Source organism: Marmota flaviventris, chromosome 1 (genome assembly GCF_047511675.1).
Source record: "Marmota flaviventris isolate mMarFla1 chromosome 1, mMarFla1.hap1, whole genome shotgun sequence".
In the NCBI taxonomy this organism is placed as follows: domain Eukaryota; kingdom Metazoa; phylum Chordata; class Mammalia; order Rodentia; family Sciuridae; genus Marmota; species Marmota flaviventris.
In genome coordinates this window covers 5,332,218-5,359,775 of record NC_092498.1, presented here as the reverse complement: position 1 = coordinate 5,359,775, position 27,558 = coordinate 5,332,218, and the positions used below count along the sequence as shown (strand labels likewise).

General features: G+C 34.7%; 1 protein-coding gene across 12 annotated transcripts in view; it reads right to left on the bottom strand.

Moving 5' to 3' along the window:
• The window catches only part of Kmt2c (lysine methyltransferase 2C), a 266,426-nt gene that overhangs the window by 158,661 nt on the left and 80,207 nt on the right, over positions 1-27,558 (bottom strand). For 9 of the 12 annotated variants that reach the window (XM_071610717.1, XM_071610726.1, XM_071610727.1 and 6 more), the window contains 4 exons: positions 16,624-16,765; positions 12,122-12,319; positions 8,808-8,956; positions 7,759-7,868 (listed from right to left, as the gene is read on the bottom strand). In XM_071610717.1, coding sequence (XP_071466818.1) covers positions 7,759-7,868; positions 8,808-8,956; positions 12,122-12,319; positions 16,624-16,765 — 599 coding nt within the window. Of the gene's footprint in view, positions 1-7,758; positions 7,869-8,807; positions 8,957-12,121; positions 12,320-16,623; positions 16,766-27,558 lie in introns of those variants that run through there. The other 3 variants (XM_071610720.1, XM_071610749.1, XM_071610758.1) reach the window with 2 other exon arrangements.

Here is a 27,558-nt window from a genome sequence, read left to right as displayed (position 1 = left end):
TTATTATTATTTACTCTTTTCTCTTTTTTTGGTACAGGGGATTGAACCTGGGGTGCTTAACCACTAGGCCACATCCCCAGCCCCTTTTTTTTTCCTTAATATTTTATTAGATACAGGGTTCTCGCTGAGTTGCTTAGGGCCTAATTTGCTGAGGCTGACTTTAAAATTGCAATCCTCTGTCTCAGCCTCCCAAACTGCCGAGATTACAGGCATGTGCCACCATGTCTGATTTAAACACCTTGTATTTTAACAAGCTTTATAAATTTACCCTACTGATGTATTAAGAAACTGTGAGATAGACAGATAAACAGAAATAAATGGAGTCCTACTCACCCATTAAAAAGAAGGAAATTGGGCTGGGGATATAACTCAGTTGGTAAAGTGCTTGCCTAGCATGCACAAGGCCCTGGGTACAATCACCAGCAAAACCAATAAAAAATAAAAATAAAAATGAAATTATGGCATTTGGTGGCAAATGGATAAAAATGGAGAATATGATGCTAAATGAAATAAACCAAACTCAGAAACTCAGAAGTCAAATGTTTTCTCTCATATGCGGAAGCATATAAGACTAAATACGAATTAAAACAGAGAAACTAGAGTAAAATAAAGGAAAGTGGGAGGAAAAGGATAGATTGCATAAGGAATCAATGAAATACAAATTAACAGACAAGCACAAGGATGTCTAATAGAATAGAGGAAGGAGAAGGGCAGGTGGGAGAAGAAAAGGAAGGAAAAGTGGGAATAATGAATTGGAATCGATTTCCATGCATATCTGAGTTTGGTGAGATGTAGTATGTATGACCATTAAGTGCTAATAAAAAAAATACATACATACATAAATTTGTCCAGCTGACATCTTTGTCTGCTTCACACTTATTCTTACCGATATCTGTTACAACACATCTCAAAAGATTCCAGTTCAGATTGTAATGAACTAGCATTTTCTCAATTTCTCATGTTTTCCCTTATAGATATTTCTCATAGATATTTCATAAAAACTAAGTCTTCAATTGCTTCAAACTCATTATTGACTGCTGGAATTAATAACAACTGAGCAGAACTGGTAGCATTTATTGACTCACCAAAAGTCTACAACACTACTGGAAATCCATTGCTTTGTTTTTAAAATGACCCTTCACATTGCTCTCAATTTCCTTAACTTTTAAAGTAACTACTCTCGTGCAAAAGAGTGTTCAGCAAGCTTATTTTCTGTGGATACATATCTTTAGTTGCCATACTCAAACACAATTTCATTACCTCACAATTGTTAAAATGGTTTTTCTTTCCCCCTGTTTGGCTAACAAATGAGCCATTTAGAAACTTATTTTAATTACAGTCTAAGTTTCATTTTTTTACTTTTAGAAAGAAATCCTGCTCATATTTTGTTTTAATTAACTATTCCTTCTGACCTCTATATTCCTGTGAAATGATAACATTGTACTCAGTACAGTATTATTAACATATTTATTCTTATTTTACACACCTATGCTGTTCTAGTATAATAAATATAATGCTTTCCCATCTAATGACAATAAAATCCACTCTGCTATGCCTCAAAAACACTACCACTCGAAGTCCACTTCTCTCCTTTAAACATGATAGGCATGCTCTGACAATAAAAGAAATAAGACACAAGGACAATATATGTGGCATTCAAAATTTGAAAAATTAAAACTTCATCACTGTAATTTGCAGTATGCAATCAACAATTCAAAGTATATGTGATCTATGCAGCAACAACTCAACTCTATACATGTAGTGGCAACATGAGACCCAGATAGTATGCTAATCAGCTGTGGCTTCCTTAAAGTAAAACTTTATTTTTGGACAGTAGCACTTGAATTTCATATGATTTTCATGTATCATGAAATTCATTATCTCTTTTTCCCCCCAACCATTTGAAAAAATGTAAAAAACTATTATTAGCTTGTGGACCACCTAGAGGACTATATTTGACCCATAGGCCATAATTTGCTGATCTCTGGTATAGTCTTCAAGGGTCCCAAATGGAAATGTATAGTACGTAATGGACCAAAACTCTTTTTTGCCATCCCAGCTCTGTAGACTGCCAAAAACTTTTTTCAGCTTTGCAACATCTCAGCTGTTTTTTCATGAACTGAAAAAATGCCTCCAGGGGAAAATACTCATGTCAAACTGACCCATGTACAACCCTGGGAGCTCTCATTCCTTCAAGTCTTTATTACTGTACTAGCTTTCTGTTGTTTTAAATATCTCTTTGGAAAACTATTTTATATAACAATTCTAATTATTCTCAGTGGAAGGTCTGTTCTAAGTTTTCTGCTATAGATGAAGGTACAAGTTACACATTCATTACCCAATATTAAGACTTTGCATAAAGCTATAGTAACCATGATAGCAACGACATTATCACTGGATACATGAGTATAAAAATGAACTAAAATAAAGAGCCTAGAAAAACCCATACATATAGTGAACATTTGCTATCTAATGCAAGTTATATTTGAAATAAGTGGAACACAAGAAAAGATATTTCAATAAATGGTGTAGTTAGAGTAGGCTCTCCACATGTGAAAAAACAAAATTAGATTCCTATATTACATGAAACATAAATAATTTTAAGTAATAAAACATGTACATATTAGTGCATAAGCTATATAAATAAATTTAAAAAAACATTTTTAGGACACATTAGAAACTGCTGAAAGTTAAATTTGGAGTAAATATGTTACTGTTAACAAAGGTCCATCTCTGGTGACCCCAATAAAGTAGGTTGGCCACACACTCAAAAGGCAAAAAGTAATAGCAAAAAAAACAAGAAAGAAGCTTTAATCAGTACGGCCACACTGAGAAGACATGGGGCACAGCATTTCCAGCTCTGCATATGGGGATACTGACATGAACTCCTAGATTATGTACACAAGGGGGATCAGAAGTGTGCAAACTGTGGTCTGGTTGACCACTATCTCAGGAATGGTCAGGCAGGGCCTTATCAGCAGAAATTTAAAAATTGCTGGTGCCTGAGGGGGTAGAGTCATCTAAAGATGTCATCAATCAGACCTGTTGGTCCTGAAATCCAAGATGACTGGCTTGGAACAAAGGGAACAGATGCAAAATGCAGGCAGAGATATCAGGTAAACATCTGTAAACACAAGTGAAGAATCAGTATTTTTTTTTTTTTTTTAGCAAAAGCAGTCTCTAAGTCCTTTTTAAATTACCATAGTTCAAAATTCAAAATTTAATAAAGGGTATGCAATGAAAAGTCACCTTATATACAGAGCTACAGACATAGAAAATATTCCATAGAGGCAAAAAAAAACAAACTGTTTCCTATGCAATCTTCAAAAGGTATTTTACAGATATATCATTTTGTATTAATCTCGGCCCCTCCCCCACAGAATACATCCAAGAGATCCATTAGTGTCAAAGAATAACATTCTCCTCATCACAAACTCAAGTTCTTTAAGCCAAACTTATTTAAACCTAAAAATTAAAATATAAATTATGACTTTTTTGGAGAAAAGTCTTAAGGTCAAGGTCTCCATAGATGAACAGGACCGTCAATTTTCACAAGGGTTTTACGTAAGTATATAAAACTTTCAATTTCTAAAATAGAAATATCCAATTTCTTCTTTGTTTCCACCCGACTTTGTTTCCTACATAAAAATTTCAGGGTTTGAGCTGGGGATGTGGCTCAAGCGGTAGCACACTCGCCTGGCATGCGCGAGGCACTGGATTCAATCCTCAACACCACATAAAGATAAAATAAAGATATTGTGTTCACCTAAAACTAAATATTAATTTTTAAAAATCAGGGTTTAGTTGGCATGGTAACAGGAAACAAACACATTAACTTTTAGGTATATATACACATATATGCCTAAATGTATATTTACATGTATATATATCTAATGGTGTTCTGAGGTCAAACAACTATCTTGAATTATCTTGCAAAAACTAGACCTTGCACTCAGTACTGTGATGAAATAATTCATGCAAGATTTGCTGGTATCTTCTTCATAGCCACTGCATTTTAGGATAAAAAGAAAATAATTTCTAACTCTGCAGATGAAGAATCTTTAGTATCAACCGATAATATGACTGGGGAAGATACTATTTGACATTAGCTAAGAGTATCACAGACAGACCAAGAAGTCAAAATTTCTAATTTCCTCCCATTGAAAATACTGTTTATGAGCCAGGTACAGAGGCACATGGCTATAATTCCAGAGCCTCAGGAGGCTGAGGCAAGAGGATTCCAAATTCGAGACCAGTTTTGACATATTAGTGACACATCCTGCCTAAAATTTAAAAAGTATTTAGAATGTAACTCAGTAGTAAAGCATCCCTGGGTCCAAGCCCCAATTAAAGAAATTAATAAACACACACACACACACACACACACACACACACACATTATATTAAACATATTAATCTTATAAAAGTAGTAACACCGGCAGTTGAACAAGGATTTCTCAACTTCGGCGCTACTGACTTTTGAGCTAGATAATTCTTTGTTGTGGGAGGCTGTTCGTTACAAATTGTTCAGCAGTGGCCCTAGTCTCTATCCACTAACTGCCAGAATGACACACCTCCCCACTCAAACTCATGCACTGGAATTTGCCCTTCAGTGGAAAATTCCTTTCATGCATTTAGCTATTTCAAGATAGAAGACTCTCTCATGTTCCAAGTCTTCATTAGGTACCAGACAAAAAAAAAACAAACCAGAATAGATGCTGCCCAAGCCCTTGTAGGGCTTATAGCCTTCACAGGGAGATCAACAGAAAGTTATCAAAAGGAGAGAAACATCACACATTTCACTGAGAATGCATACGGATGCATTCTTAAGAAAAGATGGGCACAATCAAAACATTTTATGGAAGAATACAACCCCTGTTCCTGAGCTTTCTATCTTGTTCTCTCACCTTAGATTGAATACCCAAATTCTAACTTCAGGTCATTTTTGCATTTCATTTTAATGAATGTCACAGGTTAAAAATTTTTTTCTGCAAAAAGGAGATCTAAATAGAAGTAGTACATGAGTTTTACAACTAGTTCTCAATCCCAATCAAAATTATTGAAATTTAAGATAGTAAAATTTCACACTCCCTAATTTAAAAGTATTAATTTTTAAAAAATGGGTTTACAACACAGCAAACCTGTGAAATGTGACAGACATCATTATCCAAAATACATGTATGAAGACACGAATTGGGTGTCAACCTACTTTATGTACAGAGATATCTGTATAAATATTAAAAACCATGTTCTACTTCCGATACAATTTCAATACCACAAGTGCATTTACCTTTTTCTTACTTGTAGTTTCTTTCTTCAACACTGAGAAACCTAATTCTAACTGTCTACATGTAATTTATTTGATTCCCTTCTTTCCACCTGTTTTCTCTCTTACCTCTCATTAGTAACCAGTATGTTTAGTTTCTGGTGTATCCTTATCGAGCTTCTTTTCCACTATTAAGCATGTATTCTTAGATCTCATTTTTCTTATATAAAGAGTACAACACTACAAATGTTCTTTTACTTTTTCTTCATTTAATAATATATCATGGAAACCACTCTTCACCCGGTCACAGATATTACTCAGTAATATCTACATAGTATTCCACTATATGGCTGTACCATAGTTTATTCAACCATTTAGGTAACCTAACTATATGGGCATTTATGTTCTTTATAATACATTACAAATTAAACAATGCTAATTGCTCACATTTCTGTGTTACTGGAGGCATGTTCAGAATTGATTTCTAGACGAATCAAAGATTACATGCATATGCAGTTTATGATGATCACCAAATTTGCCTCCAGAATATTGGCAACAATTTGCATTCCAACCACCAAAGCATGAGGATATCCGTTTCCCCACAGCCTTTTCAACAAATGTGTTGTTATATGTTTGAAATTCTGTCAGTCAGACAATCTTTCTTTCTTAAGTGCAAATTTTAGCTACATGGTTCATCCAGTGTCTATCTGATAAAGGAGAAAACAACAAAATAAACAAAAAGCAGTAGAAATGGCAATAAACATAACACTACTATAAATTTGATTGACTAAATTAGTGGTAAGATAAAGGTTTGACAATGCTGCCACTAGTGCCCTTATCATCTACAAACCACCTACCTGCTGCAAGCATTCTCTCAGTATTTGATTTGATTGGGTCTATATAATACTAATGCCTAGGTGAAGTTAAAAGAAATGCTGGTCTCCCAAAGACGCCAGCAGTCCTCTCCCAAGGACAGAGCAAAGCCTTGAGCTCTAAATACTATTTAAATATTTAGTAACATTTATAAAAAGTAAAAATAGTACCTTCTATCCAGAAAAGAGAGGTGAGGTAACCTTCCTTTTAACTATCCTCTCAGCAAACAACTACAGAAGATCTATTTATGCATATGCACACAACTATTTTTCTGTATTTGTCATAAATATCACCATGTGTACTAATTTCCTCTGGTCTTAGTGCAACACTATAAAGTTCATGTTAGCCTTAGTTCATGGCCTTCCCTGTAATAATTTCACAGCCACACAGGAAAAAAAAAAAAAAAAACCTACTTCCAAAACTACTCTTAAAGTAATCCACAAAAGAGAAGGTTCTCACTAGTCCATCAAGTCTTAAGTCTTAATCTGGCTAAGTACATTCAGACTAGGCAATGTACCATTAAGCATTATACTGTTCAAAACTTACTAACATGGTGCTGGGGTTGTGGCTCAGTGGTAGAGCGCTTGCCTACCATGTGTGAGGCACTGTGTTCGAGTCTCAGCACCACATATAAGCAAATAAATAAATAAAGTTCCATCAATAAATAATAAAAAATATTTTAAGTGCATTTGATTTCAATACAGAAAAATGTCTAAGATTTTAAAACAAAACAACAACAACAAAACTAATAACATGCATTCAAATGTAATGCCAAATTTTCCAGATGAGCATTCTGACTTGATTATTCTTAAGGTAACAGTTACCCACCCATGTGAATTAGATCATTTCAATAATCTGAATAAAGCTATTGTTATAAAAGGTGAATAATTACTTGAATCAAGGTCTTTGGCTCACCCTATACATTTGAGAGCTTTGCCTATATTCTACCTATGAAAGCCCAGATAGGGTGGTCTAAAATTTCTAGTTTTAATGTTCCTTTAGCACTGTCTCACTTCTTCCAAATACATGTGTAAGAAACCAAAGCAACAACATTTCAGCTTCCTGTTCTTACCGATGGGTGTTAACTGTTGCATTATTTTTGTGATTGTTCCAAATATCACATGAAAATAACAGCAGTGAAAGCTCTGAAAAATGGAAGACTATGTGCACATTATGTAAGGAGGACATCACAAAGATTAACTGAACTGCCAACTATACCAAAAATTTTTAATCAATGTTTAAAATATTGGAATTAGATAACCTGCACACTAAAAGACATGTTAAATATCTTGTCATTCTTATTTTGAATCTTCATCAGTTTTATCTTAAAGAGTAACCATATAGATGTAAAAGTACATAGTTAGCAATACCCATTTCCAAAAACATTAATTTCTGATTTAAGTGTAAAATATTAAAGATTAAATTTATTGAATAACTGCACATACTATATTCTAGTGGCCTGTACAAATTACTCCATATAAATTACTAATTTACTATTTTGAGGGTTTTTTTTAACACTATGATAATCATTTAATAAATAATTCTTGCAGATAAACCTTTATGTTGAATAAAGCAAATTTTATAAAACCGTGGTTTAAATTTTAGCTTCTTTTACTTACTTCTGTGCTCCCTGAGACAACAGCTTTGTCCACATTCACTAACAATGGTTCTTCCACCTGGCACACTCCCAGCGACCACTCCACACAACGACGATGAGCCCAACAAGTGCCTCAAATGTGAAAAGTTAAAAGGAGAAAAAGAATAAACATCAAAAATATTAATGCAAATAAAGACCTAAAATGTCAAAGTCCTCTCTGCTGGGTAAGCACATAATGGTAGCGTGTACCACCCATCCAACAGTCCTTCTCAGATCATGCCCCAGTCTGCGAGCTGCAGCACCAATGTCAACCTGGGGACTTGTTAGAAATGCACAATCTCAGGCGACAACTGAGAACAACTGAATCAGAAGTTCTTGCAGTACAGCCCAGTAATCTGAGCTGAAATGAAGTTAGTTTTTATTCATTATATTTAAATATTACTGTTTTATTTGGTATCTTAATATAAAAACAAAAGGAACATTATTTAATATCTTGTTGATGACAAAGGGGATGTATAAAAAATTAACACTCCCACAACACATTCCACTTGATCCCAAGCAAGAGCACCCACCACTCATCAGTAACAGCTCAGTCTTTAAATTCTCTATCACACAGCAATTGAACCACTATCGATGGATTTGTAGTTCAAGCATAGAATGAGATTTACTTAAAATTCCAACAGCTCCATATCATGAGTATGAGCTCATTATATTGTTTATTATAAGAGAATACATGGGGCTAAAATCTACTGTCTTCCATCCCGACAGGAAAGTGCTATACTCCCCCAAGTTTTCACACACTCCTTTAAAATTTTCTCTTTCCTCAATTTTCACAGAACCACGGGGTTGCTATCCACACCACAGTATATAAATATTTATAAAAGCAACCTGTCCAGTGTTAACTCTGCAGACTGTAAATAAATTAGGTAATCATAATTTACCTAATCAGATATGTTTAATGACATTTTTATAATATGACCCTAATAACTTCTAGAGAATAAATTGATAATGCCCTAAAATTTCAGTGCTTCCAGAAACAAGAAGCAGCTGTTACTGAAGAGAAGCCCCTACCTGTAGGATCAAATAAGGCTTGGACATCAATGGCATCTGGAAGGCCAACCAGACTGAGTTCATCCCACAATTTACCGGCCTGATCATCTGAAGCTGTCTGCGTGCTTACACTTACACAAGACACTGTACTCTGAGGAGAAGATCGCTCTCTGAAAATAAAGTGAAATAAGATAAATAGCTGTGAAAGTGATAAGAAGTAGAAAATTGCTTCATTTTATAACAATTTGAGTACAATGTACTGCCAAATAAATTTTAATTTATTAGATATAAACTGTTATAAAACAATTTTTAGAATTCAATTATTATTCAGAGTATAATATTAAAATGGTGCCATATTATTTCATGTAAGCAACTAAGAGTCTTCAAATACATAAGAATTAAAATTACAGTTGTAAATTTATTTTTCCATTCTCTTAAAAAAAAAAAAAAGACTCTAGTCAGGAACAATGTTTTTAGTACATACAATGACTATTCCCTTCGTCCTTACTTAAATGCTTACAAAACATAACTTGAGAAAACTTTAATGTGCTTTAAGTTAGAGAACTGCCACAGAAGAGGTAGCAGTTCATTTCAAGTAAAGAAAGGTTATTTTCCAGGGAAAACACAGCGTTAAAAGGGAGGCGGGAAGTGCAAGTGGGTGGAACACGTCAGCTGTAGCGTCTTATGGTCGCCTCAACAAATCTCAACAGCTGGCCCGTGGTGTGATGTTGCAAGTAGTCTCAATCAAGACTGCACCTCACAAACCAGAATTCAGAGCAAAAACAAAATAGCTACTAAAGGCATAAGAAAGACAGTCTAGCAGCTAACACTACAGTATAAAAACTGAATGCCAAATGCTGAATAAATGATAACATATGAGAGTTTTCAGGCTTTCAAGCCCTAATACTTTATTATTTAAGAGCATTCAATAAATAAAGATGGTTATTGTGTTCAGCATTAAATATGGGAAGTCAGATGACTGCCACTGAAACTTAAAATCTTCTCCTAATATCATAGTATTTTAACCTGATGATAATTCTGGATTAAATCACTATTGAATATAGATCATAACTCACTGCACTTCTGTATGCTGGATATTTATCATGATTCCTATTAAGAGAAAATCAGCACAATGACCAGGGTACTAAACTTTTTTATACCTGGAATCATTGAAAGAAAAAAAGTATTAACATATTTCAATAAGTACATTTAAATATCAAACCATATAAAATAACCAGTAACTTTATGTTTAGCATTAGAAATGCATAAAGAGGTTCAGCATGCTATGCTAACTTAAATTCTCATTTTTATAAATGCCCACAGTAAAATGAGAACAAATACTTTTCTACACATATAATCTTCATTCCTATAAATATATTCATTACTAATCATTGTTATTTTGTTGGGAGAAATAAAGACTAACAGGTCATCTATAAATACTATTATTTTAGCACTAGCATTTGATGGGAAACATGGTGTAGAAACCAATGGAATGACTCATCAGTCTATTACTAATCAGTTCCTAACCAGAAGCTTGGTGAAATTCAACCATCAGGTTTTGAGACTAGTTTATGTATATACCATATCAGATGCCAATGTCAATCCTACAGATGGTAGCAGCTCAGCTTAGGAAAGAGTATCAAGAGAAGTCAGCTGAAATACATACCCATAAAATTTCAAGTTATAAAGCAGAAAAAAAAAAAAAAGGCAAGAACATTTGATTATATATTCTTATATTTAGTGCAAACAAGAAGAAAAATCCAATTAAAAAAAACTTCCTCTCAATTTTTGTAAATTAACTAGGTGTTCATACTTCATTAGTAACACATTTTGCAAATATTTAAAATCATTACTAAAATAAATTCGCTGTCTACCCCCATATGACTGCTGAATTTTCTAAGTGGACTTCATTACAGGCTTTTCATCATTAATTAACCAACTGGATAAGCACTAAATATATATAACAGCTTTTCAGTAAGGCCAGGCTATTTTGCAAATATAAATTACCTGAGCTCATAAAATTTTTCAATAAAAATTAGCTTCATTTGTAAAATAAGTAAATAAATGAAGCCCAGTTCTATTTCCCAGGACTGGGTTTTGTCTAATTGCCATTATTAAAGACGGAACATGAGAATATAAGATATACCCTGGTTCAATTCACCAAATGTGCTAATTACAGATAGACATTGTAAGTTTGCTGGACTTTTGATATATTTTATTAACATGTAAGCACTCAACTAATAACAAAAGATAAAATACCTATATATGATTTAATTACAGCCTTAGAAATATGAGGAGTCTCCAAATACAGTACTTCCAGAGCTTCCTTAAACTGTTCTACCTTAAATTCTTTAAAGATTGTCTCTGTTATTGTTTCAATTCCTGCTTCAAGTATTCAAGGCATTGGCAGCAGTTCAAAAACAATGAGCCAATCAAGGAAGAACAGCACAACGGTGCTTCAGTACTTAAATTTGGAGATAAGCCAGACAGCACTTGGGTGATTACATCATCAACCTCAAGGAATAGAGCTGGTTAGCCTTCCAAATGAATATTTATTAATCAACTACAGAAACTTCTCTCCTAACCAGCAAAGCCAAGTCCATATATTGAGAGCCTTTAAAAACAACCACACAAAATATTTAAAAAGCATATTAGACAAGAGTTTTAGGTGACTGCAATGTACCCATGAACACAGACATACCTATGTAATTATACAAATACTTATTTTTTTAAAAATTATCTTCTGTATCTGTAGAAAGAGTACTCTAAACATATAATTACAGAAGAAAAAGGGGGAGAGAATTGTATTATGCTGAGAATTTATAGGGCAGCTCAATATTCTCTGACACAAACACACATATAAATTAGATAAATTAATCAAATGAGAGAATGAATAAATGAATGACACAGAAGACATGAACAGTGACAAATTTGACTTTGCTATCATGTTAAACGCTTACCAAAAAAGGCTTATTTAGAGAAGAAAAGCAGGACCACACTGATGTATTGTCTTCTTGCATTTACAAATTCCATGAACTCCCTTCAGCCTATGTTATGTTCTCTAAAAGTTCCTTCCAAAAATTAACTTTTGTCATTATACTGATTTTGTTGTCATACAATTAAGAAAACAGATTTAAAAAAAAAAAAAAAAAGAAAGAAAGAAATTTCAAGGAAAGGACTGTTTCTGGGTTAATGGTGAGTCATTAAGTTTCTTCAGAAATGTGGGAAACAGGAGGAAATCTTTAATAGTGGTTCAACCCCATCTGTAAACTTAAAAACATCACGCTAAAAACAGTTTTATTCCATCCCAACAATTTAAATTCAAAACTGCTCACTTTCTCGGTCCTCTCTGTCGACGTGGAGCTGAATTTTGTATTTTCTCATAGGTCCCACTGCTGTTGTCATCAATGTCCCTGTTGGAAGTCTGGTTTTTCCATGGCAAGATAAATCCAGGTGTTACTCTGAATTGCTTTAAATCTCCTTGTCCTAAGGAACTTTTTTCCCCACAATAACAAAAAGCACAGAGTTGTTCACTGGTAAAAATGAAAAATGAAGAGAGACAGAAAAGAGAAAAGCCGCTTTACTCAACAATTCTTAAGTAACACACAACCAGATACTGGTGCTTCAAAATTATATCTTCAGTGCAAGCTACACTGTTTTCAACTTATTTTCTACAGTCTATTCTATGATTATACCATAAGAACAATTAAGTTCAATAATGATCATACCTATGAAATTCTACTTTTCTATAGCATGATTTTTCCCCCTTTCCTGTGGTGCTAGGGATAGAGTCCAGTGCTATACTCCTAAACCACCATGATTTTTCTAAAACTGTGAACATACCAAAATCAAAAAAATTCTAGGGCTAGGGTTGTGGCTCAGTGGTAGAGTTTTTGCCTAGCATGTGTGAGGTTACTGGGTTTAATTTTCAGCACCACATAAAAGTAAATAAAATAAAAGTCCATTGACAACTAAAATATACATATATATATATACACACACACACACATTTAAATTCTAATTTATACTTACGAAAATGATCTGTAAAAAAAAAAAAAATTTGACCAGGGCTGGGGTTGTGACTCAGTGGCAGAGTGCTTGCCTCATACAGGTAAGGCACTGGGTTCAATCCTTGCACCACATAAAAATCAATAAATGAAATAAAATATTGTGTCCATGTAAAACTAAAAAAAATTTTTTTTTAAATCTGACTAAAGAAAATCAGCACCACATGTAAATAAATGAATAAAATAAAGGTCCATCAACATCTAAAAAAATAAATAAAACATAAATAGTGCATGAATGTTAGTTTATCAATTATAACAAATGTACCACACTAATGCACAATGTTAACTAAACTGTGGGGGTTGGAGGTGTGGTGATGGAAACACTGTTCAATTATTCTGTAAATCTAAAACTGTTCTAAAATTTAAAGTCTACTAATTTTCAAAAAGAAGAGATTAAAAAGTTAAAAAGACGAGCAGCGGATATATCTCAAGTGATAGAGTGACTGTCTAACATGTGTACAAGGTCCATGGTTCTATTCCCCAGCAAACACCTCCCGCCCCAAAGGAAGGACAAAAAAACAATACATACTATGGAATACAGACATAATAAGTGACCTTAGAAATAACAAAACTTAAACACATGTCTCCTCTTAGACATATTTTCTCTTTATACTGCTTCTACAACCAAATCTTTCTTCTCAGGCATTAAAAGTCTCCAACTATCATCCCTGCAGTAGCGACTCCATTAACTTTCATAACATTTTGCATTAACAGGGAATAGGAAAAAAATCTAGTTTTTTTAAATATTATATTCAATTCTGTTTGCAACCAAGAGTTTGCTCTTTTCAAGCATATTAAAACAATCTGAATATAGAGTATGTATTAGCCATAAATAAAGACATGGTATATTCAAAAATGACAAATTTTACAGACAATATTCTCTGAAAATAATGCAATAAAACTAGAAACGTGCAACAGATGACTTAAAATTTTCTAAACATTGGTAAACTAGAAAATATATTGCTAAGAACCCTTCAGTTATTTACTGTAAAAATTTGTGAGATGGAGATAAAGTTGAAACTAAAGGGAAACTTAAAATTTACATAAATTATCAGTAGATTCAAGTTTAGATATTAGTAAGCTGAAGTTTTCAACTACAGACAGGGGGAAAAAATAAATGAAGACACTTATAGAACATTAATCAAAAGAAGACAAGAAACGAAAAGGAAAATAACAGAATCAGTGAAAATAGAGAAGATCAACAAAATCAAAAGCTCATTTTTCAAAAATATCTCTGGGGGAAAGAAAGCAGGCAAAATGCAAACAAAATACAGAGTAAAGGGGAGAAATAAGTATATATGCAACAAACAGTAAAATTTTATTTTTACTCTCACCATTTTTTCAACCACTTCTTTTCAACACAGTTGAAAGTCCTAGAAGTCCTAGCTAGAGTGATGAAACAAGAGAAAAAAAGACAATTTTCTCTAATAGGAAACATGTAAATTTTTAAGAAATTTTTAAGTTATCTGTTGCACATATCTGTCTCTATTTGCTGATGTGATCTTATGCATGTACAGAAAACCCTGAAGATGCCACCAAAAAATGCTAGAACAAAAAAAATGAATTCATTAAAGTTTCAGGATATGAAATCAACATTAAAAAATAGTATTTCTACATATTAAAACTGAGCTAACCAAAATTTAGAGAACAATCTCATTTAACACTAGCAACAAATTTTTTTTTAATACTTCAGTGTAAATTTGGCTAAAGCAGTAAGAGACCTGTATCCTGGTAACTATAAAACACTGATATAAGAATCTGAAGAAAAACACAAATAAATAGAAAGTTACCTCATGTTCAGGGACTGGAAGAATACTGTGAAAATGTCCTTAATACCCAAAATAACCCAAAGATTAAATGAAGATCCTATCAAAATTTCAATGTCCAAAAAAAATCCAATGTCATTTTTCACAGAAATAGAAAAAACAATACTTAAATTTGTATGGAACCACAAAAGACCTTAAATAGCCAAAATTAGATGGAGTCAAAAGAACAAAGCTAAAGCATCACACTCTCTTGACTTCAAAACATATTATAAAATGATTATATATCAAAGCAGCATGACACTGGTATAAAAAGACACAAAAACTGATGGAACAGGAAAGACATTACAGAAATAAGCCCACACATCTTTTGTCAAAGATGCCAAGAACACACAATGGCAAAATAATCACCTCTTCAATAATTGGTGCTGGGAAAACTGGCTATCCACATACAGAAGAATGACCCTTATCTCACACCAAATACAAAAACCAACTCCAAATGGGTTAATGACTGAACTATAAGACCTGAAAGTGTTTGTTTTTTGCTTGTTTAAATATTTTTTTTAGTTGTAGTTGGACACAATACCTTTATTTATTTATTTTTATGTGGAGCTGAGAATTGAACCCAGAGCCTCACACGTGCTAGGCAAGCACTCTACCGCTGAGCCACAACCCTAGCCCTAAGTGTTTGGCTTTTAAGACATTTAAACCTTCCTAAAACTACTGGGGGAGAAGGAACTGCAGTATAATCAACACTTTTACACCCTTTACCTGGATTCACATAATAGTATAATAAGCAGGGTTGGTAAGGAGGTCTCTCTGGGAGATAAATCATGTGATAGAGAGCAAAGCAAGCTCAAAGACCCTCATACAGAAACCTGATTGGTGTGTTCAGGAGCAGCAAAGACAGTGTGAAAAAGCACAGTGACAAAGAAAGTCTCAGAGACAGCCAGGGGCAGATCATGCCTTGGAAAAATAGCAAGGATATGAAATGTTAAATATAATTTAAGTATTTAATTTCAATCCAACAGTATAAGATAATAGGGGGAGAAATGACTTACATTTTAGAATAATTTTTGCAACTTTGCTAAGAAAAAAAAATGGAGGTAAAAAAAGTTGAAAGGTAAAGAGAATTAGATTATTTAATCCTTCAGATTGAAAGAAGGAAGAGAAGCAGGGAGGGAGAGGTGGTTTAAAAGGCTACAGCTTCCCAAGGGCAACAATGGCCTCAACCAAGATGACAGACAAGATAGTAAGAAGCTGTGTTGAGCCACAGGATTTAATGGTTTGGATTATCAGGTATGAGAAAAAAGAGAAATTGAGGATTAACTGTCCTAAATTAACTGAGCATACATTGGTATTGTTTACTGAAATGGGAAAGCCCAGGGAAGATCATCATCTGAGGCAGAGGTAGAGATAGCATGAATACTTTGGGACTGTTAAAGATGAGGTATCAAACACACCTCCAGATGGAGATGATGAGCAAACCAGCGGACAAGGAAATCTGGAGTGGAACTGGAAATAAAAATGGGGGGGTTCTTAAGGATACACAAGATTCACAGCTGTGAAACTGGAGGTGCTTTCCAGTGCGTGAAGAAAACCAGAAAGCAGGCAAGGTGTTGCCTACTTTAAAGCTGAACTATATACCAGTAAGTGGTAAGGTCCTATATTTCTTGTTTTAAAGAATGGGGAGAGGGTAAGGAAAAAGAACATACTCAAGTTTACAATTAAGTATCAAAAATCAGTTCTTATGCTAAATACTCACAGCTATCTCTTTGGCCAGGAATAGTATATTGCTAACTGTCTGTGTTCACATGGGGTGAACAGAGCAACACCCTAATGTACTCCCTGCTCTACAATCCCCAAACTCCATAGCCATCCTCCATCCCAACTACAGAGGTATTGGCCTTAAATTTAAAGCTACTAAACAATAAAACTCCATCGAGATTAACATCTCAAATCCTTCCTCCCTGAATTTTTACAATCCAGCTCTTTTGATTCTCTAACCTGATTTTGGCTTCTACACCAACAGAGACCAGGGAATTTGCAGAGTCCTCAGACACGGATCGCTGAAGAGCTGAGGCTGGCTGCTTGCTGCTATCCACTTCTGCTTCTGCATCCTCTTCTGCAGACTGTTCTTTGACTTCTGCTTCACAGAAAACAAGAGGTAAAAAGAGTCATTTTTATGTTTACATCAATCATTGGTGAATTTATCTACAACACATCTGTGTTAATGGAAAAAAATCAAACAACAAATGACAATACTTCACTGATAAAAAAAAAGTTCACATATATAATTAATGCTATTGTTTACATTTGTTCCCTTCAGCAAAAGGATAATCAAAAAATTTACACTTTAACAGTCATAAATTTCATAAAATGTTTCATCCTTGGCTTATAAAAAGACTTCTATAAAACAAAGTATTACTTTTCCTTGTGCCCACAGCAAAAATAGACTCAGAAGTTTCATCTTAGTAATATTATTATATTCAGGATTATAGCAGTTGATCTTCAGAACATATGAATTTCAGTGTGACTCTTTGAAGTTTTCATGTTTTATGAATTGAAATTCTCATTAATTTAAAACAATCATGGATTCTAATTATTAGCCATTCTAACAGTTAAATATTTGAAAAGAACACACCTTGATTATATTGTTTTTCAATTCTACTCAGGACTTTAACCCCAAATACCTCGTACTTCCTTTCTCAGGAGGCAACCTAACTGCTGAGAGGATTTTCAAACACCTTCACCACTAACTCAAACACCTTCCCCACTAACATCATTCATCTCTTTAAATAAAAATCATATGCCCATTCTGGCTTTCTTGTATATTACCAGAATAAAGAAACACTGCATCTCCACCAATGCTCCCAAGGCACTTCCACACTCTTGGTTATAAGCCTTCTCTTCTAACTCCAAATTTGTGTACACCTTTCCACACCAACCCCACACGCCTGCAAACAGTCAAGTAAATCATCAAGCCCTTTCAGCTGCTCCTGTTGGCACCAACTTCATGAAATGCCCTGTGGAGTGCCTGAGCTCCCTCACCTTCCCTTCACCTCCTCCTCAGCAGCTGTTCTCACCAACTCCACCAGGGGCCACGTACAAGCTTTCAAATTCCTAAAACCTCATTTCACACAAGGACTAAGGTCTACATCTGTAGCACCCCCTCTTCTCTGACATTCCCCAACACATGGGACCTGCACAGCAGACATACATAGCAGCTTGGATGCTAATTTTCACATCAAACTTGATCTTTCATTTCTCATTTCAGAACTTCAATTTGATGTCCCTATTTTGGGACTATCTTCTAAATTCAAAATGTATTTTAGGGGAAGTATTTTGGGAAAAGAATTTTGATAAATATTAATTTTATAGTTAGAAAAACTACAAATAATTGTAAATTCTGTCAAGTAAAATTAATAATTACATGAGGCATCAAACAGATGGTTTTGGTTTTCAGTGTTAAAATAATATTTTCCCTTTTTAAATTAAAACTGGAAAGTTTATTACATATTGCTTGTAAGGCACATCAACCAGTGTCCTGTCTACCCCTAGAAACAAAATTGATATAGAGTACCCAGAATCAAATCTACAAACACATATTTGTATGGGGGAGGACACTAATTTTGCTAATTTTACTATATTAAAATTCAAAATTTATATATTAAAAAAAAGATGCCATGAGCAAAATGAATCCATCCCAGATGAAAGGAAATCCATGTAATTTATTTTCACAAAAAGATACTCAAATTCAGAATATGTCAAGGACTTTACAGATGAACAAGATAAAGCACATAACTGTAGAAAACAGATAAGGGACAAACTCCATATTCTCCTTCCTCTGTAGTACTCAATTTTAGGACAGCACATATCTGGCTCAGCCAATACTCTTTGCAATAAATCTTGGCAAGTTCTCACCCACAGAGTATGACCAGAAGTGACTGCCACTTCTTCTCCATCACCTAAAAGGAAGTGACCTGCTCTGAGCAAAATTATGTTACCCTTTCCTATGGACTGGAATGGACATGACAGCCACCCAGTTGCAGTACTGCAAATAAATCAATGCTCCAGAGGATGGCAAAAAAAAAAACAAGAAAGAAAGAAAGTTTGGTCCAGAAACAAGCCACATGGAACAAAGCTGCCTCAAAAGCATGGATTCCTGCTACAGAAATACTATACAAGAGCAAAATGGATTTTATAAGCCACAGGTATATTTTGAATTCTCTGGCATAGCTGTTTAATTTCTGTTCTAATTAATACGGAAAGTGGTATCAGAAGTCTCATAACCAAAACTAATACTAAGTGGCTTAATAATCAGGTCATGAGATACTGATACTGCAGTATGAAAATCAACAGATCTTTTTCATGCAGTGTCCATATCTGACATAACTGCAACCCACAATAACTTGGAAAACAGACTATGCCTACAAGGCCTGTCACTCTAGGGAAATTATCTGGAAAGACCCAGAGTTCACTCTGTGTTGCCTGTTCTCTAGGGATCTACAAGAAGACGGAAAGGAATCCAGTTCTGCTAGAAATTCACTCTGCCTATTACATTTGAAGGACTATAAAATGGTATGTGTAAAACAGAGGTCCAACACACTTATGGGCACATTTTTGTTTGCACTGTTCTTAATATCAACAAGAAAGGTAAGAGAAAGAAACGAGGGCTGGCATTGTAATGGCTCAGTGGTAGAGCGCTCGCCTAGAATGTGTGAGGCACTGGGTTCGATCATCAGCACCACATAAAAAAATAAATAAGTAAAATAACGGTATTGTATCCATCTACAACTAAAAAAAAAATTTAAAAAAGAAAGAAAGGAGAAATATAGAGTAAGATGGTGCTTCAGAGGCTCACAGATAGTGAGCCAAGTGGAACGGTCCCGTGTCATTACATTTCCTATGAACATTTTTTCCTCTAAAAGACAGCTCCATTTATCCCCTAACCCAAACTGTCCTGTCTGCTACTTGTTAATATGCTGCTATTTACCACTATAATATCTAATAGAAAATTTTCTTCTCCTGGTAAACTGTATTACAGTTCTTATGTTTATCCCCTCACCCAAAAGGAAATACATAGCACTTCCAGTGTTTTGAGAGAGGTTCTACTGCTTACAACAAGGAAAAACAAGCAGAACAGTGTTTCTGTCTATCCACCTTTCCTTTTCTCTATAACCGAAGGAAATGGGAAGGCTAAACACAAACACTAACGGTAGATTCATAGGTTTTCAGGTTAACACCTTTTGAAAGTAGGTTTCCTCCATTTCAGAGGGGGGAAAAACAATTTAGACTCTAAAGAAATTATTTATTTGATTATTTATGTTTAAGAAATGTGATCAGGACCAGTTCTGAACCACAAAGCCTGGCTTTGAGAGTTCAACCTTCTCTTTCCTTCTTTATTAGCTATCAGTTCTGCTAATGAGCATAATAACTTGGATATACTAAACAAGAGTTGGGATTGATGAGTTTGGTTTTATTTTTGGTCTGAATTTTTCTGTTTTGCCTTTTTTGTTCTTTAATGAATAAAAAGGAATCTTGTGGGGCTGGAGTTGTGGCTCATTGGTAGAATGCTTTCCTCACATGCATGAGGCACTAGGTTCAATCCTCAGCACCACATAAAAATAAATAAAAATACTGTATCCACCTACAAAAATTATTATTTTTTTTAAAAAAAGGAATCTTGTAACTCCTTCCTTGGGAGTAGTACTTCCAAAACAGAAACAATAAAAGATCTTCCTAAATAAATGAACTATATGTAATAACAGAAACTATTTTTTTTAACTATCACTCTGCATTTGGCAGAATACATTAGATCCTGCTGTCAAAGTTAAAGCAGAATAACTAGAGATTATGACTCTTTCCCTTTTCCCCAGCCCTAGTCTTCAAAAGATTGCCCAGAGTCTGGCAGGAAAATGTCTGATGGACTTGCTCTGGCTGAAAATGACATCGGATGAAGATCCTACCAGGGATGTCATCCAGACATGTTCCAGATGAATGTGACCCAGTGATAACCAATGGGGTATTACTCACTCAAAGCTGTTCAATCAATAAAATAGTCCAGGCTGGGGCTGGGGTTACAGCTCATTAGTAGAGTGCTTGCCTCGCATGCATGAGGCACTGGGTTGTATAGTCTGCACCACATAAAAATAAATAGAGATACTGTGTCCATCTGCAACTAAAAAAAAAAAAAGATTTTTTTTTTAAAATAGTCCGGGCGGGCTGGGTTCATCAGTCACTTTACAGATTTTTTGTCTTTCATGGAGTTCTATTTATTCAAATTGCCTGCAGCTCAAACTTATGGAAATCGAAAAAGAGACCTTTTAACATTTAAATTTTTTTCAGCATATTTTTCTTTGGTATAAAATCCCCAATGAATCTTTCACTTTATACTTTTAAACTGACCTAAATACAAGCAATGCTACTTGGTCAACGAAATGTTCTGAAGGCAGAAAGCAAGGCTGAGCAGGTGGTGAAGGGGATGACTGTGTCCCCAGTAGATGGCGCACGTGCAAGGATAACTACGCTACTAAAGAATCATATATAGGGAAGTTGAAATTTCTAAGAGAACTTAACATGATCTGTGCACTTTATTAAATGACATCGCCTATGTGCCAGGCATCTTTGGTGATACAAAGTAAGTGATATCTAGCTTCTACCCTTACATAATTCCATTACATATTCTCTTTTAACTCTATTTTTCCACTTCCATGATTCTTACTCAATCCTAGTTAGTTCTATGACAGGAGAAACAAAAGTTGTTTGATGTAGTAAAATCAAAGGTTTAAAATCTTAATAGTCCAGAGTAGCCATGTGATCTTTTTATGTTACTTAAACCTCATGTCAACTTCAGTTTGCTCCTCATTTTAAAAAACAGATAATACTACCTAAAATAAAACTAGGTTTAGGCTCAAAAAAGACAATGCAGGAAGAATACTTAGTCCAATACCTTAAGTAAGTGAAGGTTCATGAATGAGTGTTATTTTGCAAATATTCCCCTCCTCATCTTTGAGATTTTTTTCAAAAGGCATAAGGATATGAGGGATTGACCCAGGGCCTTACCCACATTAAGCACTCTACCACTGTGCTACATACCCAGCCTAAGATCAAATTGACATCCTACCACAAATTATTTAAATCGTATTTTGAGAAATAATGAGAATGGAGAGAACATATGTTGCTGGCTCTGTGTTAGAAGTTAGGAGAGAATTGCTTTAGAATGATTATTTACCAAATAAAATTTTGGGTAACTATTACATTGTATTCAAATGCATTCAGTACAAAAATACAGTCAGCAAATCTGTCTTTATGGGTTTCTGTGGAAGACAGAAAATGGTATGGTATCTGACATGATAGAGGACAACACAGGTATGATGGAGATAAGGCCAGAGATGGCAGTGCAGCTCATAAAGGGTTTAAAGAGGTATCAGGAGCTCAGCTGAAACTACAAAGATAAAGAGAGGCTGGCTCAGGGTTCTCTCCCTTTTTTTTTTTATTTTTATTATTTTTTACTTATAGTTGGACACAATACTAAGGATTGAACCCAGGGCCTTGCACATGCTAGGCGAACACTCTACCGCTGATCCACAACCTCAGCCCTCAGGGTTCTCTCCTTTACAAAAAAATCTCTTGAGGCTAGGGATAGAGCTCAGTAGAAGATCACTTGCCAAGCACACACACAAGGACCTGGGTTCAATTCACAGCACCTAAAAGCAACCATCTGACCTATTATCCTCATTTGAAAGATACGGAAATCAAAGTCTCAAAGTTAGCAAACTGAAAGTCACAAAGCTGAGGGGCAAAGCCAGAATGCACAATCAGATTTGTACATGCATAATACTGGCACAGCCTCAACAAAGTACAGAAGGAGTATGAATAAATCCATGTGAAAAAAACAATACTAACAATTTTACAAGGACATTTTAACTGATCAATCACTTGCTGAATAATCAAGACTATGAAATTAAAACTGAAAATAAAGTTTTCCTCTTCATCTTTTTTAGCAGGACTAAGATTATAAAGTGGCAAGAACCTCACAGACAAGCTCATAGAAATAAAAAATACTGATTTGGAGCAATTATAAAATTACTCTCCTTAAAAGTTACGTAATTCTTGGGCTGGGGCTGGGGCTCAGTGGTAGAGTGCTCGCCTAGCACATTCAAGGCCCTGGGTACAGTCCTCAGCACCACGTAAAAATAAATAAATAAAGGTATTGTGTCCATCTACAACTAAAAAAATGAATATTTTTTTTAAAAAAGTTATGTAATTCTTGCCGGGCGAGGCAGTGCACACCTGTAAGCCCAGTGGCTCAGGAGGCTGAGGCAGGAGGATCACAATTTCAAATCCAGCCTTAGTAATAAAACACAAAATAGGACTGGGGATTGTGGCTCAGTGGTCAAGTGACCAAGTTCAATCATCAGTAATACCTCCCCCCAAAAAATTATATAAATAATTTTACTTAATTTTTTAAAAATTCTTGATGGACATAATAGTTTTATTTATTTATCTTTCAAAGGACTATGTATCCTACAACAAACTCATAAGTATAATAGCATAATAGACTATAAGATGTCAAAATACCCAGTGTTCAAGTACAGTCTTTCCTACCAACACAGTACATTCTTTCAAACTACCTGGCTTTCAGTGAATCTTTATATTTTATTTATTAAGGGATTCTAAGATCTTGCAGGAAGAAATTACATCTGTACTTTTACTTACCTCTATTTTTATACTAACCTACAAAATTTAGAATTCTAAGAAATTATCGAGTGACTACAAGCAACAAGTAGTATCACTGGCAACACCCATTTCTCAGTCATTAGTAGAGCTGTAGATATTTTCTTATTGAATTCAAATGTTATAGATATCCCAAATACCATTTCCCATATAGGTATGCCAAAATTATAGTTGTTATTAAATTCACTGATTTTATAATCCAATGTATAATTTTATAATCCAATGTATAATCCAAATGCATAATCCAATGTATCTTATTTTATTAACTTAAAAACGTTATTTATTGAGAAGTACATGGACTGCCAGAGGGATAAGGGCACAGAGGAGGTGACGAGTCCCCTCTATTTACCTTTGGAAAGACACTATGCTTGTTTTATAAACCAGAGATTGTCATAAAATCTGATTCAATTGTTTAATTAATTAATCATCCCAAATATAGATCCTATTTATGTAAACACACATAATTATAAAATTTTTAAAAACTAATATTTGGTAATTACATTAATCAACACTAGCATTCATTAACTGCTAGTTACCCAAGAAAAATGCATGCCTTCCTGTATGCTCTGGTACACTACTAAATAAAGGAAAAATTATTTTCCTCTCTCGACTTCCTTCACCTCCACAGCACATTAAAACTGTTCATAGGGCTGGGATTGTGGCTCAGCAGTACACCGCTCGCCTAGCACGGCAGGACCTGGGTTTGATCCTCAGCACCACATAAAAATAAAGGCATTGTGTTGTGTCCACCTACACCTAAAAATTAAATGTTAAAAAAAAAATAACTGTTCATGCTCCCTTTACATGAAAACTGCAGAAGAAAACGAAACTGATAAACTGTTCAATCATGTTCTCTCCTTTTGAACAGAAATGGTCAGAAGAAGTCTGTCTTACGAGAGTTCTGCTGTCAAGAGGTGTCTTATCTAGTATTTCCTCTACATCTACAACATGCGCTGGTTAGAAAGGGCAGACTTTTTATTCATCCTATCTTTATTTACTAAATTCCTAAAAATGTTGACACTGATTAATATGAACATGGTCACTGCTTTAACAGAATAATATATAAACATCTAAAAGTAAAGACACAAAAATGTGAGACTTGTTTTCTTTGAGAGTTAACACTTTATAGGTAACTTCTTCTCCTTAATCACAGCTCCATAAATTCTAATAAATATATATTATCACCATGTTTGCTAACGTGATTTCTTTAAGGCAAGCACAAAAGGCTTAAAATTAAATTCCAAAACTTATGAAAACCCCAAAATACATTAATATTAATTAAAATTGTGATTTTAGATATCAACTGTACTCTGGATGGTTTATTTAGTTGTTACCAATATTTCCTTTAGTTAACTTACACTTTTTTTAAGTGTTTTTAGTGGATTTTTTTGCCATAAATAAATGAAGCAAAAATAAAAAAACATATTTCACCATACATCTTCACCTTAAAATAATGGTTATTTGTATCAATATTGATCTTCTTCTGACACTTTTTTTTTTTTTTTGGCCTAAAAATATATGTATCAACCAATATAATTGTCCTGAATTCTCTAAACAAGCCTAGGCATCAACTGACTAGCAATAACTGACACTAACTGATGTTAGCAGAGAGCTGAGTTGCCCAGGAACACCCACCTGAATTCCTGACTCACAAAAATCATAGGACATGACTATTGTTTTGAGTCATTATATTTTCTGGTGACTTGCTATGAAGCAATAAATAACTGAAAATTTTGTTGTAATCTTGTCTGCAAATGGCATACTATAACTAATCAACTCCAAATTCTTACGAATATGTTTCTGCTCTAGCATCTCCTCGTCTAAGGACCAAACACACAAAAAAGCCACTAACGCAAACACTGATGAAATAAAAACAGCTTGAGAATGTTTTGCTCCAGTCCACAAGTGACCTGACTCTCAACCACAGCTCACTGGGCATGAGTAATGATATGGCCCCACAAAGAGACTAGAAAATGTAATTTCAACACGTATACAGAAGGCAGAGAGTGAGAACTATTCAACAGGACAGTACCACTATTCATGTACCATGACCATGTATAAAAAAATACACTCTAACAGTTAATAGGGGAAAGTATCAAGATTTTTAAAATGATGCAAAAAGAAAAAAGTCCATTGTAAACTTTCATATCTAAACAAGGTAGGAAAATACAAGTTAAATTTATAAGCTACATAACCAAACCTCTCTGTGCACATGCTACCACAACCTGGTGCCAATTAACAACTGCACTTTTAAAATGTGTAATGATTTTGAGTGTCTACATTCTAAAATAATTATATCACTGAAATTTCTATTATTGTAAACAAAGGCATATGTAGGGTTTTATACAAGCTTGTATATTAAGCATAATGCATACAAACATTCATTAAATCACTGCTGAACCAAAACAGAACTGAATATGACTTGGGTACTCCAATTCCACATGCTTCGTCCAAAGTGTGCTGACAAAGCAGCAATTCCTACCATATCTGTCTACCCCAGGTAAACACTAAGGGTTGAGCATCACTACCACGTAAGAACTAATAATCACTAAACAAGCAGCAGCCAAAAATAAACACAAACTGGGCCTGAAGACAATCCAGATCTTAAGACGTAAGTCAAGGTATATGGTGCCACAGTTTGCCTCCTGAATGTTCTCCGCAGGCCTAGATGTTGAAGGCTTGGTGTCCAGTCCATGGCCCAACTGGAAGGTGACCAAACCTTTAGTGGAAAGATGGTAAATTTCAGGGGCATGCCACTGAGGGAATATTGGGATGCTGGTCCCTTATTCTTTCTTGCTCTTTTTTGGCTTCTATACACCCTGAGGTGAATGGAACTCCTTTGTCATGCTGTTATGGTTTAAATATGAAGTGTCTCCCAAACGCTCATACAAGGACAACGCAAGAAAGCTGAGATGAAGTAATTGGGTTGCGAGCACCTTAACTTAATCAGTGCATTAATTCCCTTGAATGGATTAACTGGGTGGTGGCTGCAGGCAGGTAAGGTGTGCTAGGAGGAGGTGAATCACTGGAGGCATGCCTTTGGGATTTTTATTTTTGTCCCTGGTGAGTCAGATGTGTATATGTGTGTGTGTGTGTGTGTGTGTGTGTGTGTGTGTGTCTATCTCTCTCTCTCTGCTTCCTGGTAGCCATGTCCTGAGCTGATTTCCTCCACATTCTTCCACCATGATGCTCTGCTTCACCTCCAAAACAGAGCAATGGAGCCCGCCTTCTGTGCACTTCTGAAACCCTGAGCCCGTATAAATTTCTCTTCTTCTAAAATTGCTCATGAGGTTTTGTGGGGGGGTTTTCATTTGTTTTGTTGTTTGTTTGTTTGGTCACAATGGCTGAACTAAAACACACCCATTCCCAACACAGACTCAAGGGCAATGGGACTGAGCAATGGCAAACTGAAATTAAGCAGTAAAATAAACCTCTCCTCCTTATAAGTCAATTATCTCAGGTATTTTGTCACAGTGATAAAGTTGACTAATACATATAACTAGATGCCATTAGTAGAAAAGCCTATAAAGTTAACAAATGGTAGTCTTGATAAATAAGTTAGCTTTTACTTATTAAATTATTATTTAAATTAAATAAGTAAACAGTTTTACTGTGTTGATACTAATATCATTTGTGAGACATTCTTGTACTGTGTGTGTGTGTTGTGTGGGGGATGGAGCCCCAGGCCTTGTGCATGCTAGGCAAGCACACTACTACCACTGAGCCACATCCCTTGCCCAAGACTTATTCTAATGTATAGATATTAACTTGGTTTTTGTTGACCATTACTTATAATCTGGTCAATTGATTACAACTAACTCACCCAAATTCTTTTTTTTATGTAAATATAGTTAGTAAATATAGTACATAGGCAGCAGATTTTAATCAGCTGTGATTATATATTACACACTCCAAAACAAAGACTAAAAAAGGTTAAACTGATATATTCTAAGGAGAGAAACCAGAATCATAGAAAGTGCTCAATTAAAATCACAAAGGTGGCCAACAGTGGAAGACAAAATTAGGAACAAACAACAGGGTGACAAATGTAAAACAATAATAGATATGGGAGCTATTAATTTTACTCGATCAAGAATTACTTTGAATCCAGGCATAGTGGCACACAATTGTAATCCCAGCTACTTGGAAAGCTAAGGCAGGAGAATCAAAAGTTCAAGGATAACCTGGGCAACTTATGAAAAT